Genomic DNA, 18,660 nt, shown 5'->3' with positions numbered 1-18,660 from the left:
ACAAAGTTGAATCAGAAGTTCACAATGAATAGTTCCCATTACCTTTTCCTCCGCACCACGTACTGTCTCTTCACAGAAAACTAATGAAAAGTTGTTGTTAACGATTTAAGCCTCAGCACAAAGCAGAGCCTAAGCAGCATGAGGGAGGGCAGGCGGGCGGGCAGTGCCTGAGGGAGGGCGGCCAGCCAGGTCCCCCTCAGGCTAGGCACACACAGGGCATCTTGCTTTAAACAAAGTGCTCCAGCCAAAATAAGTATTTTATGGCTTCTTTGTCATAATTTTTAATAATTACCATGTCTACCTCACTATTAAAAGACAAAATCAGTTACATAGCTCACATGATATTTAGGGTGTGAGAGTGGTAAAAGAAGAAAAAATATCCAACCCTTACCAGTCAGTACAAAAAGCTCACCTCCTGCCTCAGAGCCTCCCATCTGTTATGGGGAGAGAACAGACACAAGAGTCGGTTTTTAACTACCTGCACACCTGTAGCACATGTAATGCCCTGAGGATGGACACCTGCCCTTCAGCTACAGAGCTCACCTGCAGCCCATCTGCGTAAGGAGGCTGAGTCCCAGTCCCAGACCTGGGGACCCCCTTGTAGGCACTGGAGAGAGACTCTAGCCTGGCTGCACAAAGTCCTGCACCTCTGGGCCTGAATTCCACCAACAGATCTGAATAGTAGAGAGAATACACACAGAGAAACCTCAGTATCTGAGAACAGCAACGAAGGCACTGCATTGCTCAAGCCTGTACTGATGATTCATGGTTTCCAAAGGGATGACGTTCCAGCCAAAAAGCATCGTTTCCCAGGCCCCTCGCCCAGCATAGCCCTTCCCCTCCCAGCAGCACTCCAGGGGTAGGAAACTGTCAGCAGAGCTGCCAGCTTTCCACTGAGAGCCTGGAGCCTCACCTTTCCATTACCCACAGCACCTGACAGCCCGTTATCCTTGTGCCACCTGAGCAGTACCAGACAGAAAGATGGGAATTAGTATTTGCTGCCAAAAAATATTGGATACTTTCTAATCACACTAGGAGAGCTCTTGCTAAGTTTTGAATCTCAGAGATGCTTAATACAGTGAAGCAGGAAGACAAAGTTTCACTTTCAAGCTAGAATTCAATAATCCTACTTGAAGCAGTTGAAAAAACAAACCATAGCCACTGCCTCAGCATCTGGAGATGCAGGGAAGGTCTTATCTCTGTTCTATTGTCATTAAATTTTAATTCTTCCAAACCGGTGACATATCGTATAGAAATTAATTCATAACTTAACCCTAGGAATCACACCATAAAAATTAGGATGTTATATTTTGTGTTTATATATAACTGTCAAATCCCACAAGACAAAGTTCAAGATACAGCACCTATTATTTTAATGTTCTGTTCCTGCATTATCGCCTGCCATACTTATTTACTGCTTACTTTCTCTACAATTCTCAATTTCCACAGTACAGCAAAATGTTTTTGTCTTCTATTTTATGTTCTATTAAATGAGAAATTGAACTCATTGCTTTGGCTTTTACCGTGGCACTTCAAATATAAGGCAGGTAGGTGCCTGATAACTGTCTCACTTTTATCAGAAGTTCACAATGAATAGTTCCCATTACCTTTTCCTCTGCACCAAATACTGTTTCTTCACAGAAAATTAATGAAAACGTTGATAATGGTTTAAACATTTTAAAATATTAGGGTGGATATTTCAGACCTAACTTTACTTAGAATTGTATTTCTGATACATTGCACATCCTGTGTTTTTATGTCATATATAAATTTAGACAGTACTGTGTATACTTAAAATCATATGTTGAAAGATCATTAAAGTTGCAAAGCTAAGTGAAAGGCAGCCAAAATTTAACCTGGCTGTGCTGCGTCCTGGTGCATTCTCAATTATATTATGTCATAGATTATTACATCTTGTTAAATCCAACTTGTCTAGCACTCTTCAGACCATTAAAACATTCTTAAAGTGATGTTGCATTTTGTGATTACAGTTTTTGGCTCTTATTTGTGTAGTCTTGTGTTAACAGTCTGATTTTCAAGTACATTTCTTGGTGACACTCAGCTTTGTCTGTGTAGGGCTCTTACTACTAAGTACTTACGGCTGATAAATGCCATTCTTAACAGAGGTGATTTTCATTCTGTTTCGCTCCATTAGTTCAAAGTACAAAATTGCAATGAAAAGCTGCAATGTCCTCTTGGTAGTTTGACTCTGCTTTGAGCTCAGTGCTGCCCATATTTATCTAACTTACAGACTCGTTCTGGGGGGAAAATCCTCAATTTTACATACTTTTTTTTAAACCTGCCAAGGTTAGGGACCCAGTTCTGTGAACACTTTTCATGCAATCAGTTCCACCAAATGCCCATCACCTGAGGAAAGAGAATGACCTGTTTCAGGAGGGGATGTAATGAACAGCTCTGGTCATATTTTGCAGCCATTAAACTCAATACCACAGACTGTAGTGGGAAAAACCTACAATTCAGTTGTTTTAAACTGCCACAAAACCTCCCAGCCGCAAATTTCATTGTGATTTGCACTGGTGATGGGGGAACTATTTTCAGGCAACTGCACTTTTTTTAAGATTTTGAATTTCTCATCAGCACCCCAGTAATTAAGTATTTATAGAGGAACAAAATGCACCTAGCAGGAGTAGACCCATTTGTTTCCTATGTGCTTCAAACCTTTCATGAATAAAGTAGTACCAAGGGTAACCTTTCATGAATACAACCTCAGGGATCACAGAGTGCCCTCAATCAATGCAGGGAACTCATGTTGACAGAGTATATGGGAAACAGATTGAAGTATTAAAGCACATAGCCTCTGGTGTTTTAGATGTAAATACTATAACCATCAAATATTTAGACTCTTATGTAAGCAGTATGTCATTTTTTAAACAGTTACTGCTTGGAATAAATCTTTAAGGACGGAATTTTCAGAAGTGCTTAGTATTGGCCTAACTTTGCTCTTACTGAAATCAATCATAAAATTTTCACAACTTTGGAAAAGGACTTTGTCTGTTTATATGTTTCCACAGCACTAAGCACAATGAGTCTTGATCCTGACTGGGGCCTTTTGACTCTGCTGTAATCTAAATAAATTGATTTATAGGATATCAGTCAGATAAATGATGAGGAAACACACACATACATATAAAATAGCTAGGGTTTTTAAATGATGGCTTAGCAGTCCTTTGCAGCCTCTTCCTTATTTTCTTTTTGAATCCTAAAATTCATTTGCCTTCTTTTATATTAATTTAATTTCCTTTTGGCTAATTTTACCCAACATAATTCCATACATCTTAAAATTAAAAAGCACCCAGTTGATAAAATTTAACTTTCTTTCTTGTCACAAATTAATCCCATTTAGTCTGCACAATAAACATATTAAGTTTGGGATCTGATTCATACTTTATGTCACTAGAATATAACCTTTCCTCTATTTCCACAAAGCTGTGTCTGATAATAGTGGTATGTAGCCTACTCTATATTCCCAGGAATAACTACCTTTGCTGGACTGGGAAAGGGGAGAGAGTGCATTTATTTTGTGGGTTTGTAGAGTGGTTAGGTCTGCTTCTTTTCTTATTTCACAAGATTCACACAAACATTAATTTACCCGGGGATTGACTTCAGAGGCAGTTATTTTACTTTCATATACATGCCAACCTCAAATCTGTCTAAAAACATCTTATTTTCTTCCAAAGAACTACAGTAAGACCAAGACAAAACTGTTCCTGCTTATCACTCAACGTGGGATTTTAAAAGGTCAATACTGCAATGTCTTTCTCCCTATTTTCTTCAAATAAAATGCTACAAGTTGTTGAAAAGGAGCTGTGGTTCCACAGACAATTCTCTCTTGGCATTTTCCTAGCAGCTTCTAACTCATTCCCTCACCCCTGCTCCAGCCACTTATTCCCACCTCCCCCACTGCTTCTCCAGTTGGATCCATGCTGCTCGTTTTGGATCTATGTGATGAACCAGACCAAGACTAAATCTTCTTTCTCTTCCTTGAAAGTTTACTTTTAACCTGGCCCAGCTCCCAGTGGTGATCCTATGCAGAGTTGTACTAGCACAAGGGAGGAAGCAGCTCTGAGGAGCCAGATCTGCACCCGGCAAAGACTGCACCAGCATGCACCTGTGCCATGGGAAATACTTCTGAACCTCCAAAAGCATTCTCACCAGATCCCTCAGGAAAGCTAGAACAAGCACACATTACATTATAAAACTGGCAAAAGAACAAACTTCGGAGAGTAGCCAAAGGTGTAAAATAGGCCAAGGAAGGAATCACGTAATAACAGCTTGTTCATATTCTTTACCTAAATTCAGGTGATATTACCACTAACCCCAGCCCACTACATATTTTGTAGTAAGCAATTTTTTAGTCTTTCAGATTAGTGAGCTATATATATATTTAGTGCTTTATTCTCAAACTGTTTCACCACAAATGACAGCTCATTTCACAAACAGCTTATCTTATGGCTAAAGATATATAAATACATACTAAAAATGCTGCTGAATGTCTCTGAATGTATAATGCAGCCTGGTAGACATGGTAGTGATTGTAACACTGCATTGTAGACACAAATGTTAAAGAAACTTGGCAAGAATCAACACATTTTAGCTACTCAAAATTCAGATTTTCTCAGTCTTGTCCCTTTCCGATGAATGGAACATATGGAGTATTGTTCATAAAACTTACATTGCTTTTCTCAATGTCTACCAAAATTCCTCATCGTGACAATATTTACCAAGATACATATAGATTCAAATTATTCAAATTTGAATTAATTACCTAGAAGTTTTTCTGTACTCCAGGTTGGGGGGAAGCTTCAGAAGCAATGTGTTGTGAGTATTTAACAGTAGATGTTATAGCAACAGAGGTAGTGGAGCGCTGGCTGGGGAAGGCAACTATCCAGTTAAAAGCCATCAATGCTGAGTGTGATAAAAGTCAGGGAAGAAAGTAACTGCTTTGCCAAGAAGCAGTTTGAAATCTGACATTATAAACAAAACACATGTAAATCTCGATATAAATCCTCTTTCGTATGCTGAAAGCACCATAATATTGTAGCTAGCATTATTACTTATAAACAAACAGTTCCTGAAATACAGCATCACAACTGCAGAACAGCCTTTAACCTTGTGTTCATCCACTCAAAAACCATGTTATTTATTATCCTTTATCCCTTAATTATGGGGACTTCACCTACTGCTCCCTGCTCATTTGAAATGCAGAATAAAATACAATGGATGTCTGAAGACTTAACAGGTGTCAACCAGATATTTGCCAGCTACTGCTACTATTCTACTGGGAGGCGTTGCTGTTCTATAAATACTAATTAGAGTTTTGCACATGATCTTGCTGAAATACCTAAGGTGATGAGTGGCCAGTTGTTACTTTTAAAAGATTAGCACAATTTGAAAAACTAATGTCCCCAATGAGGCAATGCTCACACTGAATAATCAAGAGTTATAGCTGTTCTCTGCCCAAAGGGAATATTTGCTCACTTCATCATTTGGAAAATCTGCTGCCTCTCGAACAACTCACTCTTCTATTTCACTTTGAGAAACTTGTAAAACTTCATGCAATCAATATAATAGCACGGTGTATGTACTTAAATGGTCTTCCACTGCTATGCCCACACAGTAGGCTTTACTAACACCTTCCAAGGACAGAGCTTTCAGTGTGAAATGATGATTAAGAAACTGCCATAAAATTAGGTTGCACTTAAACAAAGCAGCAAAGAAAAACAAGGTTACAGTAGAAATTGCAACAGCATAGCAAAAATTTAAACAGAGAAAGCAAACAGACCCAGATAAAACTAAACAGGCCTCCATGATATTAACTGAATCTATATACTTGTAGTAGTCGTTATTGAGAAAAAAAACCCAAACAATTCTCCAAAATCTTGTTGTAATACCTCTGAACAACCAGTAAATTTTAAGCAAAAATGCTAAGTGACCAGACGCAGGCCATTCCACTGGCTTAAAATAAAATCTTGAGTTTCATCTTGTCCAATTTGCTATGAAAAGCAACTGATGTAACGTAACATGACACAATACTACATTTCTATGTATGAGCTGTAATTCGTTGCAGTGAAATTTGACTTATGTAACTGGCACAAACACATATTATTTAGTGTCAACATAGCGCATCCCCAAAAACCAGAAAATAGGTAGAGGGACTTGGACCTTAACCTACTCAGTTCTTTAGGGTTTTTTTGTTTTTGTTTTTTTTGTTTTTTGATTTTTGTTTTTTTTGGCTCTACCCCTCTGGGAATGAATATTCAGTAAATCAATGACTCTGCATGCGGGAAATAGCTATCTTTTTAATCAGAATTTCTTTTTCTTTTCTTTTTTTTTAAAAAAAATAATCATAGAAGGGCTTCGTTGCACTTTGGACACACTCCAGAACCTCAATGTCTGTCTTGTAGTGAGGGGCCCAAAAGTGAACACAGGATTCAAGGCACGGTCTCACCAGTGCCAAGCACAGCAGCACAATCACTGCCTTGCTCCTGCTGGGCACACTATTTCTGATACAAGCCAGGATGCCACTGGCCTTCTTGGCCACCTGGGCACACTGCTGGCTCACATTCAGCAGCTGTCAAACAGCCCCCCCAGGCCCTTTCCCACCAGGCAGCTTCCCAGCCACTCTGCCCAGCCCGTAGCGCTGGTGGGGCTGGTGTGACCCCAGTGCAGGACCCGGCACTGAGACCTGTAGACCCTCACACCACTGGCCTCAGCCCATCGATCCAGCCTGCCCAGATCCCTCTGCAGAGCCTCCTGCCCTCCAGCAGATCCATACTTCCTCCAACTTGGTGTCATCTGCAAACTTGCTGAGGGTGCACTCAACTACCCCCATCCAGATCATCGATAAAGACATTAAACAGCACTGGCCCCGACACTGAGCCCTGGGGAACCACTTGTGACCAGCCGCCAGCTGCTCTTAACTCCATTCACCATCACCTTTGGGCTCGGCCATCCAGCTGCTTTTTTACCCAGCAAAGAATACAGCCATCCAAGCCATAAGCAGCCCATTTCCCCAGGAGAATGCTCTGGGAACCAGTGTCAAAGACTTTACGAAAGTCTAAGCAGACAACTTCCACAGCCTTTTCCTCATCCAGTAAGCAGGTCACCTTGTCACAGAAGATCAGGTTAGTCAAGCAGGACCTGCCTTTCATAAACCCATGCTGACTACATCTGATCACCTGGTTTTCCTGTTCATGCCGTGTGACGGCGCTCAAGATGATTTGCTCCATAACCTTCCCCGGCACCAAGGTCAGACTGACAGGCCTTTTTCTTTACCATGAGATCTGTTTTTTTCGTTATCCTTCAGCATTCTGCTTTCTCTTTTTAAGTAGCTCATTACTGAAAATGTTTGGCCTTACTTCAAAAGAGGAGAATATGTCAACACCAGAACATCTGTGTCCACATAGAGTGCTTTGATGACAGTGATATACTCCATTTACATCAGTAACACTGAGCTGAACCTTGATGCTGACTGCATTTAAAGATCTTACCCCACAGGGCAAGATAATACAGGTCAAAAACGTTGATCTGTGTTTGACACACTCTCTACTTCAAGAGCACTTGGCAGTGATTTGTTCCAGAGTCAAGAATCAAACTCACAAAATGTTTCAAAGCTCGGAGCCATGTTTCAGTATCCACAATGAAAACAAACATTAAAAATCCCAGTCTCTGGAGGCCAATCCACTTTTGATATGCAGGATTTTGTGAGAAATATGGTCAAATTCTATCCTGAATACAGTGGGAACTTTCTCATTTAAATCAAAAGGGTATAACTCAGGCTTGAATATCTGTTATTAAGGGGAGTAATGTACCTACATCTCTCAAATGCAAAAAGGAAAACAGACAATTTATCACCCTAGAACTCATACCTGATTGTATAAAAAAAGGTAGTGGAATAGTTATGTGTGACACAGCATTGCTTCTGTCTGTGTGGCCAGAGGAAGTTGGGACAATTTCAGTATGGATCACACAATTCCACAGGCAGGCACAATAATGATGAGTTTCTCAAATATTTAGTACATAAGAGTTCAGAGATGAAGGACAGTACTCTGTTACAGAATATTTGGAGACCATGGCTTCTGGTGATCTTCCTTCTGACTTGATTTTATAATCTTCTGTTTCTTCCACTTTCTGTGATATATCATTTTTTAATTTAATTACATTATATCCACTAACCAGCTATGCTGACTTAATACAAGGTGGAGGGTTCCAGCAGTTTCCTTGCACTATTCTGAATCCCGAGTACCCTTGTGTAAACCTCAGCACTTTTGCACTGTTGAATGATTCAGTATTGCTTACTAGACTAATATAAACAAAGCGTCAAACAGAATCCAATCAATGCAGCTGGATGTTGCCCTGTTCATGTTCAAGGACCACAACTACCTGTGTGCTGCATTAGCAACTGCAAGTACTAGTAAATCCTATTTCAGCAAACAGAGAAAGAGAAAATTTTGTTTACAGGTTTCACTAGAATGCCATGGAAACAGATACAGAGGTAACTGTAAAAGGCATAATCCAAATGGAAGACAGCTGTAATAGAAAACCTATAACTCAAAATAATGTATGTATTTTCCCACTTGGAAAACACATGCATAACTCCTATTAACATAAAGACAGAAAATTATACTGAGTAGACCCCAATATCACTAAGGTCCCTGATAACGGTATGAATTAATGTACACCTTCAAAGCACAGCAAGATGTTTTCATACACAGACTATTAGAAAAAAATAAAATTACCTTAATAGAATAATGATCTTTTTAAGGAAAAAATTACAGCTAGAATTTCTGAAACAGGATTAAAGTATGGTAGTAGCCCTGTACAAGGAAGCTGCTCAGCACCTGCTGCCTACACTGTGCCTAGCTCCAGGCAATGTTATACATTCCTCACTTTCATGGGAGCAAAATACATCCCCTAAAAATATAAAACACAAAAATAAATAGATCTCCGGGGAAATGGAGAGAAATCTGTTTTAGAAATAGTGAAGGAGCCTGTATGTTCTAGAAAAAGCCCATTTTGCATTGTTTTGTAAGATTTACACTTTAATTTGAAACCAAAGTAAGGCATAAAATTTGTATGAAAGCAATATCTGATTTATATGTGAACTTAACACACAATATACATAGCTGCAAATACCAGACCCCAGTGAGAGAAGGAAAAGATTTTGAAAGATTATTAAAGTATGCTTGATAAATGTGGCCCTGAAATACCCCAAAAGATTTTTCTGAAGATAAATAGTAAACACAATTAACATGACTTCTGCTACAAAAACACTAAACACAATGGATTTTTTTTAATTAATTTCCAATGTTATTACATGCTCTTATTGAGCTGGAATTGACTCCATCCACTAACTGTACTGTGAGACAGCTCTTCTGTCCATATGACCTTACCTTCTAGATAAAAAAACAAATAGCCATTCTGTTGGTCATACGAAGAGGAAACCATACAGTAACAATAATCTTATGACCATCAAAAGTTAACATCTGTGGGTGGAAATTTTGTGAAAGTTGAAGTATTTAAGAAAGATATATTTCTAAGGCTCAGATAACGTGCAGCTTGATCAAATGCATTATTAATTAACCAGTAAAAACTAGCAGCTGTAAAGGCTTACAAGAATACATTACTTTACACTTATGGCCTAACCTCACTATCCATATTCAAACAAGTCTCCTAGCTAAAGGTAAATCATACAATTCTTGGGAGTCTTGCATGCATTAGGACTCATTAGATTTACATACTATTATTCACAGTAGATGTTTCATTACATTTGCTTTGAGAGAATGTACCATCTATATGGGTATTCACGTATTTCATATGTGAATGCCTATCTGTGTTGTATATATTGTGAAGCTTACAGTAAGGTTGTTTGGCCTTCTTCTGTCTTAGATAAAGCAGACCAGATGGCTCATTCACATGAGGTCAACTTGTATGGCAGAGCTGACATTCTTCCACTAAACACCAACCAACCCAAAACAGGAAGAACAAATCCAAACAGCCATTCAGAACCAGTCCATCTCCCATATTGTTTGCAGGCTTTGTTTGGGAGAGTGCTAGCTGGCACAGGCCAAAACTTGAGCCAGGGACTGTCCTAACAGCTGGATGGTGGGGATGTCACTGAAAAATAATCTGGCCCAAGCCCTGACTATTCAATTTGCTTGAATGGACATCAGTCATGCTACTGAAAGAAGGCAGTCCAACACGCTGTCACAGCAAGGCTGGAAGGGGCCTCCAGAGTTCATACTGTCCATCTGGCCCAAAGAGAACCTGTCCTCACAACACTGCTTTTGCATCAAAGTTCTCTCCTACTCTTACAAAAAGATGCACCTGAGCCATAAGGTCTTTGCTACAAGAAAGTGCCAAGTAAAACACTTTTATCTCACTAAGCAAGTATTTGAAAGGGTAACTTACCATTTTGGTCTGCTTGTGGATTTCACCATTGGAGCCATGCCATCTCTATAGAGGCTTTTTGTTTTACTGAAGTTGACGACATTGAAAATTACTCTCTGGGGAAAAAAAAAAAAAACCAACAAAAAAGAAAACAAAATAAAGAAAAAAGGTCAGGTAAAAATTATGAAAGAGCTTATATGTGTATTGCATATACCACATGCATAAAAATATACATGGAAAATATATGGAATAGATGTGTATCTTCTGAATTATTGTTATTCTCCTAGATCTCATAGAATGTATACCCTGTCTGTTCCTAGTATTTTAATAGTCCATGTTGTTTTACATTGCACTGCTATACATGAAATGTATGTTTTGAATTTAGTATGCTGAGGTTTTAGGAGGTATCCTAGTCATAGAAAGAAATAGGTTACTCAGATCTGAAAACAGAAAAGAAAGCCTAGTTTGTTGCAGTTAGTGTTAGAGAGGTTGGTGAAAAGCTGGGAAACAGGGCAGCAGTCTTCATGAAAACCTTCCAGCTCCTTCATATAATCACAGAACAGAATCATAGAATTGTGTCCAGCCTTTCCAGATCCCCTTGAAGAGCCTTCCTATCCTCAAGCAGATCAGTGCTTCTACCCAGCTTGTTGTCGTCTCCAAACTGACTGAGGGTGCACTCAATCCCCCCCATCCAAATCATTGATAAAGATATTGAACAGGACTGGCCGCAACACTGAGCCTTGGGGAACCACTTGTGACAAGCCACCAACTGGATTTCACTCCATTCATCACCACCATTTAGGCTCAGCCATCCAGCTGGGATTTTACCCAGTGAAAAGTACACCCATCCAAGCCATGAGTAGCCAGTTCCTCCTGGAGAACGCTTCTCTTAAAGCTTCTTGGTCACTTCTTTCAACCTGCTTAGGCCTCACACAGCAGCAGGAAAAAATAAAATATTTCTGATTTTCTTTCCCCAAAGAAAGGAATATTTCTCTTCCCTTAGCAAAAGGAAGAATTTTCCTCTGCAAAAACTGTACAGGATACCTACACAGTAGAAATCATACATAGCCATAATTATTTTGAATGCAATAAAGGAGTCCAACTGATCTTAGTTTACACTAATAACTTTGGTAAAACTGCAGCTGAAATTTAACATTTCAAAGGAAGAGCAAAATCTATGTCTTTACTGGTAACGGACTGATACTGAAAGTAAATCCATGCTGGGGGAAGAAAAGAGAAAACAGAGACAAAACCTTCTTCCTCACCATCTGTCTGCTGTAAGTCATCTTATGCAAAATCACTTACTCTGTCTCTGTTAAGAAACTCTAGGTTGGACCTACCTCATCTCATGCAGTGCATTTACTTTTCAGGTGTTAAGTCCAGTATACCAGTTTCTCATACTCTTTTCATGCCCAACATTAACGTACAAACAAAAAACAAAATAGGAAGACTAAATTAATTTTTATATGATGCTCCAGTATATACTAATACATTCTATTATACCTCTCTCTTTAAATTTCTTTTCCACAGATATCAGTGAAGACAGACCACTAAAAGTATTCGCCCCCAGGTATTCACATATTTGTTTTTAGAACAAACTATTGTAATGTTTACACTCTTAAATAATGGTTCATGAGAAGTCTGAGAATTAAATGGCCACTGTTTGAAATCAAACAATTTTGACACAAGCAATAACATCAATTAAGCTTTCATATGTAAAATTTTGCAAAAACAAATCTGGACCTTCCAGGCAGTCTGCTCAGACAACAGTGAATTATAATATTAAAGTGAAAGCAATCAGAGTGGGACACTGACAACAGGAGCCAGGCAGATTTCATTGAATCACAGAATCATTGAGGTTGGAAAAGACCTTTAAGATCATCAGGGCCAACCGTTAACCTGGCACTGCCAAGTCCGCCACTAAACTATGTCCCTGAGCGCCACATCTACACGTTTTTGAAATGCTTCCAGGGATGGTGATCCCACCGCTTCCCTGGGCAGCCTGTTCCAATGCTTGACAACCCTTTTGGTGAAGAAATTCTTCCTAATATCCAACCTAAACCTCCTCTGGCACAACCTGAGGCCCTAAAGTGAACACAGGATTCAAGGCACGGTCTCACCAGTGCCAAGCACAGCAGCACAATCACTGCCTTGCTCCTGCTGGGCACACTATTTCTGATACAAGCCAGGATGCCACTGGCCTTCTTGGCCACCTGGGCACACTGCTGGCTCACATTCAGCAGCTGTCAAACAGCCCCCCCAGGCCCTTTCCCACCAGGCAGCTTCCCAGCCACTCTGCCCAGCCCGTAGCGCTGGTGGGGCTGGTGTGACCCCAGTGCAGGACCCGGCACTGAGACCTGTAGACCCTCACACCACTGGCCTCAGCCCATCGATCCAGCCTGCCCAGATCCCTCTGAATTTACATATTTATGTGGGGCAGGTAGGAATCCAGGTAAACTATATAGCCCTAATTAACCATGTCTGTACTCAAGAAAAATTAAGAAAGTTGTTTTGAGGTGAGGTATTGCTAAAGATTTTGTAAATGAAAGCACAAGCTGCTACCTAAGCAAACTCTGCAAATTAGTCAAAACAAAATCTAAGAAACACCTGTGGGTTTTACTGAAACTGACTCAAAAAACCTAGCAAATCAAGAAAAAAAAAACTTTCTTAAAGATAATAATTCAATTTTATGCCAAAAATGAAGAAACTACATATCCTTGTACATGAGTTTTCATGCATTTTTTTCTATTGCAGCATTTTGAGATTTTCTATTGGTCATGAGATGAGCTTATTTTTATAACTCTTGATGAAAGCATGCACTTCATTTATAAAGCCTTATGTTTGTAATTTTAAGTGTTTTGGATATCGTTTATCTGATGAAATATCCATCTTGGGAAGCCTGTAGTTATTTTCCATCTTCTTATGTTTACAATGCATGGTGGCTCTAAGTTAGATAATGATATTTAGGTCTCTCCATATTCCATACTCTACATGGAAGCATTTTCCTGTATTAGAATGCTGAGTTTTTCCTCTGTTACTTAACTCTGTTCATATTTGTGAAAACAAATTAAGTTGCAACAAATTGGTTTGTTAATCTTGATGTTTGCATGGAGTGAATGAAACAAACAAGATCTCCAAAGCAATTGCCTTAAACTTTGGATGCAATCATGTCACTGTTGGAAAGAGAAAGTTGCTAATTTTGTTACATACTGACTCAGAGCAGACAGCTGGTAGAGAATGTTCTTATTCCAATCAAGCTTATTTTGTATAATGAGTTGGGCAAATGTACACAACTGGGTAAGCAACGTATATAAAAACAAAAATATGCAGCTCATTTAACAAAACTGCAGATTATAACATTTCAACCACTCATGTTCACCATGGAGTAAGCAGTTAGCAATGCATGCAGTTCTCTCAGCATGGTATATAGTTAGATTGGCAGAACAAAAAATTTAACAGCACAAAACTTTATCAACATACACCACTGAAGTAATAAAGTACACAAACTGAAGCACTCAAATAAGCAGCTGAACTCAGTCAAGTATTCCTGATGATAGTTAAAGTAGTCCATGCAGCTCAGCCAGTGAAGTGTGCAAAAATGTAATGACTACAGTATACACACCTTAGCCAGAAAAATATGCAGCTTGCTCAATAAAGTATGCAAAGCTCTTTGAACCAAATGCTATAATAAAAAGGCTGTGATACAGCAATCAATGTTTTGCTGAACAAACCTAATTTTTAGTCTAGTTTTTGTCTGTACTGACATTCTTTAACATAGCAGTTATACACTGTAAATAGCAACACTAAGCACATTAAAACACTCTCCGTAAGAAAATTATTACTATCTGGTATGGTTTTTATGAATTAGAGACATACAATGGGTGGTATTTAATAAGCAATATAATTCAGATACTCTAAAATTTAAAAAAAAAAAAAGTTTGGGGTTTTTTTTTTCAAGAAATGTCAGGTTAAAAAAATAGAACTAGATTAAATGTACTTATAAATTTCCTAGAAATTACTCTGGTCTCCAGAGCATCCATCCAGAGAAAAAATGGCAGAAATCTTTACAATAAAAATACTTGTATTCATTTTGGAGTGTATGAATATCACTAAAAGAAGCTATAATCAAACTGATGCTGTACCAGAAATTATAATTGTGTGATTTCACTTCACTTGTGATAGATTTTTATGTATACTGCATTATTCTGACAAACCGATCTGCAACTTGTGGGTAAGTGGAGGAGGCAGAAAGCAGAAAGGCCTCTCAGGACACCCCCAAGTAAACCCATGCTATTTGAGGGAGGTGTATGACGATACATTGTGGTTTCACAGCACAACAACTGCTGCAGTCTCAGGGTCTGTGCATGGACTGCCAGATCTGAGGCAGACGTTGGAGAACATGAGAAAAGGCAGGTATGTTCTGCCTACCAACAGAAGGAAGATGTCCTCTTTCCATAACGTGTGCAGTTAATATGCATTTCGAGGTAACTTGCTGCTAAAACCATTAAGACAGAAAAGTAAGGAAAGGCTTCATCCTGCCTTTATCCTGAAAATTTACTGACTAAACCTGTTTTTCCCAATTGTCCTTTGCAAATTTATTTCAGGAATTCAAAACACAAACAGGTTTTAAGGGATGCTCAGTGTTTTTAGCATGAGCAAGATAAAGATTAACCTTGAACACAAGGGGAAAAGATGGCTGAAATGTGTCACACATTTTATCTTATTACCAGTAGTTTTCATTTTCCTGTCTGGGGCTAAAAGGAGCTGCTGTTTTTGGGGGGGGCAAGCACACATTCAGGATGGTTTTGGATGGGAGCTGAAGGCATTGAGCATGGATGGCCATATTTGACACCATATTCCAACAGGTCTGTGTGAGCATAGGGTGAACTGTGATCTCTTAAATATTCATTGTTTACCCACACTCTGGCAGGTTTTCCACATGAACCAACCAACTGAAGCAGGTATCCAAAAGAAAAGTAACACCTTTGCCAAAGGTTAAGGGCCTTCCCCCAGGATAAGGATACACTAGGTCCCTTCAAAAAGGCTGCCAGGTTTATTGTGCCTGGTTTTCCCTAGCCAACTTCTCAGGAATAGCTGAGCTGCTTTGGCTGACATTAAAAGAATAAAAAAAACCAAACAAACAAACTGAAGAACACCACAAAATTCCGCCTGAGGCAGACACCTGGCACAGAAAATTTTGTGTCAAATCATTACAAGTATGAGAAGTTATAACTAACTGAAAATAGAGTTTGCAGGAGGAAGTGTCAGGCATTCTTAATATTGATGTAACATACACATATTAAATATTAACAATTACATAATACATTTAATATTCATAGCATAATAATGTCACTTCAGTGGACAATGCTGCGTGCTACAAGTGTGATACAAACTTCAATATGAGCTGCCAAAGTACCTGGGGAACAATTATTAGACGGAGAAACAATTTCATCATTTAACCAGCCAAAAGAAGAGAACTGGTCACTAAGTAAAAATACTAAGACCTTTTAGCTGAAATTAAGTCGGAGCTCTTGTGCTCTGAATGAGCATCAAAGAATCAAAGGTCCTGGATACCATGGGGCTTTGCTTCGCTTTCACTTCTTGATGTCTTGATTTCCTCTCCTGCTGATTCTTTAAATATTACACTGTTTTGTGAATTCCTGAAACCTTCACCTTTTTATGAGCAGAGTTCTTGCCTTTGGCAAGAATCTTGGTTATCCATTCCTTCCTTCTCTTAAAATCCTCTCTTTTAGAAATGTAAGTTTTCATCCCATTAAAGGGCAGATCTACTTCAGAATAGTCCATTTCCATTCCAAAACAACAACAAAATACAAAGAAAAGAATAATTAACATCTCAAGCCAACCCCACAACTTGTAATGTCTGAATGTGAGAAACAACAACATGGGATTGCTGCCTTCTCACAAAAAAGTATTGCATTTTGACTTTGTGTCAGAAGGTTTTTGGGATCTTTCTTGACAAAGCACCTTATACAAAGCTATACAAAAATAAATTACACTGGAGGGGCTTCAAAATGGAGATAAAAAAAAGCATCACCTGCAACTGTTATCAATGCTGAAGAAAATAAGTAGTGTAACAGTCAGGTCTGAGAAAAATCCCCAATGAAAACTTACAAAGCTCATTTTTCTGACCTTTTAAAATTTAAATCATACATTACCAGTAACATTTTAAAATAACCCACGTTTTCTTTCTCCCTTTGTAGAAACACACGTCCTTTCAAATGGAAAAGTTTTTACTGTTGATAGCATTTAGCCTTTTTCTCTCTAGCTAAAGCTTTCAAAACCTCCTGATGCTCAGAAGGGGAAAATAAATACTCACCTACTGAGGGAGGATGTTAGGGACCATCTAGAGCTCCACCAGACTTGCTAATCAGTTGCACCTGTGTCTTGTTAACTGGAAATTGTCAAGTCCTTACAAGGTAACAAAGTCTTAGGAAAGTGATGCAGAAAATGATCTACAGATTGTGAATTATGGGACTTTCCCCCTTGGTAGAGCTCTTCACTTAGTTACTTGGAGAAAAATGTTAAAGTCTGCGGTGTTACAAAGAACAACATTAAAATAAGACTCAAGGGATTTTAATACAGTAAAACCTTGATATACTGCTATGCTAACTACAAAAAGAGCTTAGCATTTAATGGTGTTTGTGTTTGATATGTTCTTGATGTTCATGCTAGCCCAGAACCCATAAGCTGTATTAGTGTTTTTCAATTAATGAGGGGCATAACTGTATCTTAATGACAAAATATACTTTTTTAAATTATTAGCAATTTAGGCATTTGCCTTGTTTATCTGTCCTTTCTGGCAGTCCCTTCTTTGACTCCAAACTAATACACTTATGCCCAGACCCACAGGAGATGTAACAGCTGTGTAAGACAGTGTTTCCCATTCAGAATTTCACTGTCAACATCAGTGTTATCTCACTTAGGTCTAGGTCAGGGGGATGCTGTGGAGAAGGCCATCATCTAGCAGAAAGCTTTCAAAAGGATTTACAGAGGAATTGCTGTTCCCTGTTTAGTGTCATTCCATGGACTGACCGCTAATCTTGCTTCTGTGCACAACCTGTTGGACTTAAACATTCCGAGGGCAAGAGCTGATCCAAGTTTTCCCATTCAAGATTTCTTGAAAAAATGGCAAATTTGTTACTGAACACCCTCCCCTTCCAACAGAAGTCAACTTTCTGTTAAAGTTTTTACTTTTCATCTGAACATCAATAACCTGAATCTTTAAACTGAAAACTCTGAAATGTCCATTTAGAAAGCCAGCAGTGGTGTGATTAGACTGACTCACATTCCTTGCTCCCTTGGGCCAAAATCTCCAATAGAATTGCAAATGTGTCACAATACATATATTGTATTGTGTTGATTCATCAAAAAGAAAATAGTAAGGGTCCTGACAGGGCATATAACCAGACTTCAGAGGTATTTAAAACAGGTTTGAAGCTGAAAACTTCTTGCCAAACCTTTTCCATTCTTTGTAGCAAGAGGTCAAAATATTTGCAAAAAAAAGGCATCTTTATTTAATCAGCTCAGGGTGGGGAGGTACTTTTATTTTCTGTTTCCTATCTTTTCATATATACAGAGTCTTCTCTGAAAGAGCCACTTTAGTTACATTGCTGGGAAATTGCAGAAGCACAGAAATATGTGAGCTACTTTTTATTTGATATTTGAGAGGTGTCTGAGCCCTGTTGGTCTTGTCATTAACTTTCTCCATATACGTGGGTAATGTTTTCAGGAATCTGTTTAAATAGAACATAAGGAAACAGTGCATGGTCTTTCACTAAGACTTTCTCACCTAGCTAAATTATTTCCTAATATATTCCATGTCATGTTATAGCCATTGCCAGATGACATTTGAAGTAGAGTCATGTATTAAACTCTTTCTACATAATTACAGAAGCTATCCATGTTTAGGTTCTATATTCTTTTCAATCAATATTATGGCTGCAGGTGGATAGTAACAGCTGGCTGTTCTGGAACGTGTTAGCAAAATTTGCGGATATCTTACATCCCTCAAGAGGAAGCAGCTGAAAAGAGTTACGTTTTCCTTTTACTAATAGAAATTATTTAGCCAGCGAGAAGAAATGCTGCAAAGTTTGGTAGAATTTAAAATAGTTATAATAATTACATTTTCTTGGTGATTCAAAGAGATAATGCTATCAATGAAATGTTTTCTGGCCCAAATCCTGTTCTTATTGCAGGGCCCACAGGAGGCCTGAAAACAATGAGATCAAT

General features: G+C 38.7%; 1 protein-coding gene across 3 annotated transcripts in view; it reads right to left on the bottom strand.

Annotated features, from left to right (window-relative positions):
* Positions 1-18,660, bottom strand: part of BEND5 (BEN domain containing 5) — a 557,320-nt gene that overhangs the window by 353,042 nt on the left and 185,618 nt on the right. Inside the window, exon 2 of one of the 3 annotated variants that reach the window (XM_080407659.1) lies at positions 10,432-10,526. In XM_080407659.1, coding sequence (XP_080263785.1) covers positions 10,432-10,469 — 38 coding nt within the window. In that variant the 5' untranslated portion in view covers positions 10,470-10,526. Of the gene's footprint in view, positions 1-10,431; positions 10,527-18,660 lie in introns of those variants that run through there. The other 2 variants (XM_080407658.1, XM_080407657.1) reach the window with 2 other exon arrangements.

This window comes from Falco punctatus (assembly GCF_963210335.1).
Source record: "Falco punctatus genome assembly, chromosome: 11".
NCBI lineage: Eukaryota > Metazoa > Chordata > Aves > Falconiformes > Falconidae > Falco > Falco punctatus.
The sequence above is the reverse complement of the archived record's forward strand: the minus strand, read 5'-3'. Positions and strand labels throughout refer to the sequence as shown.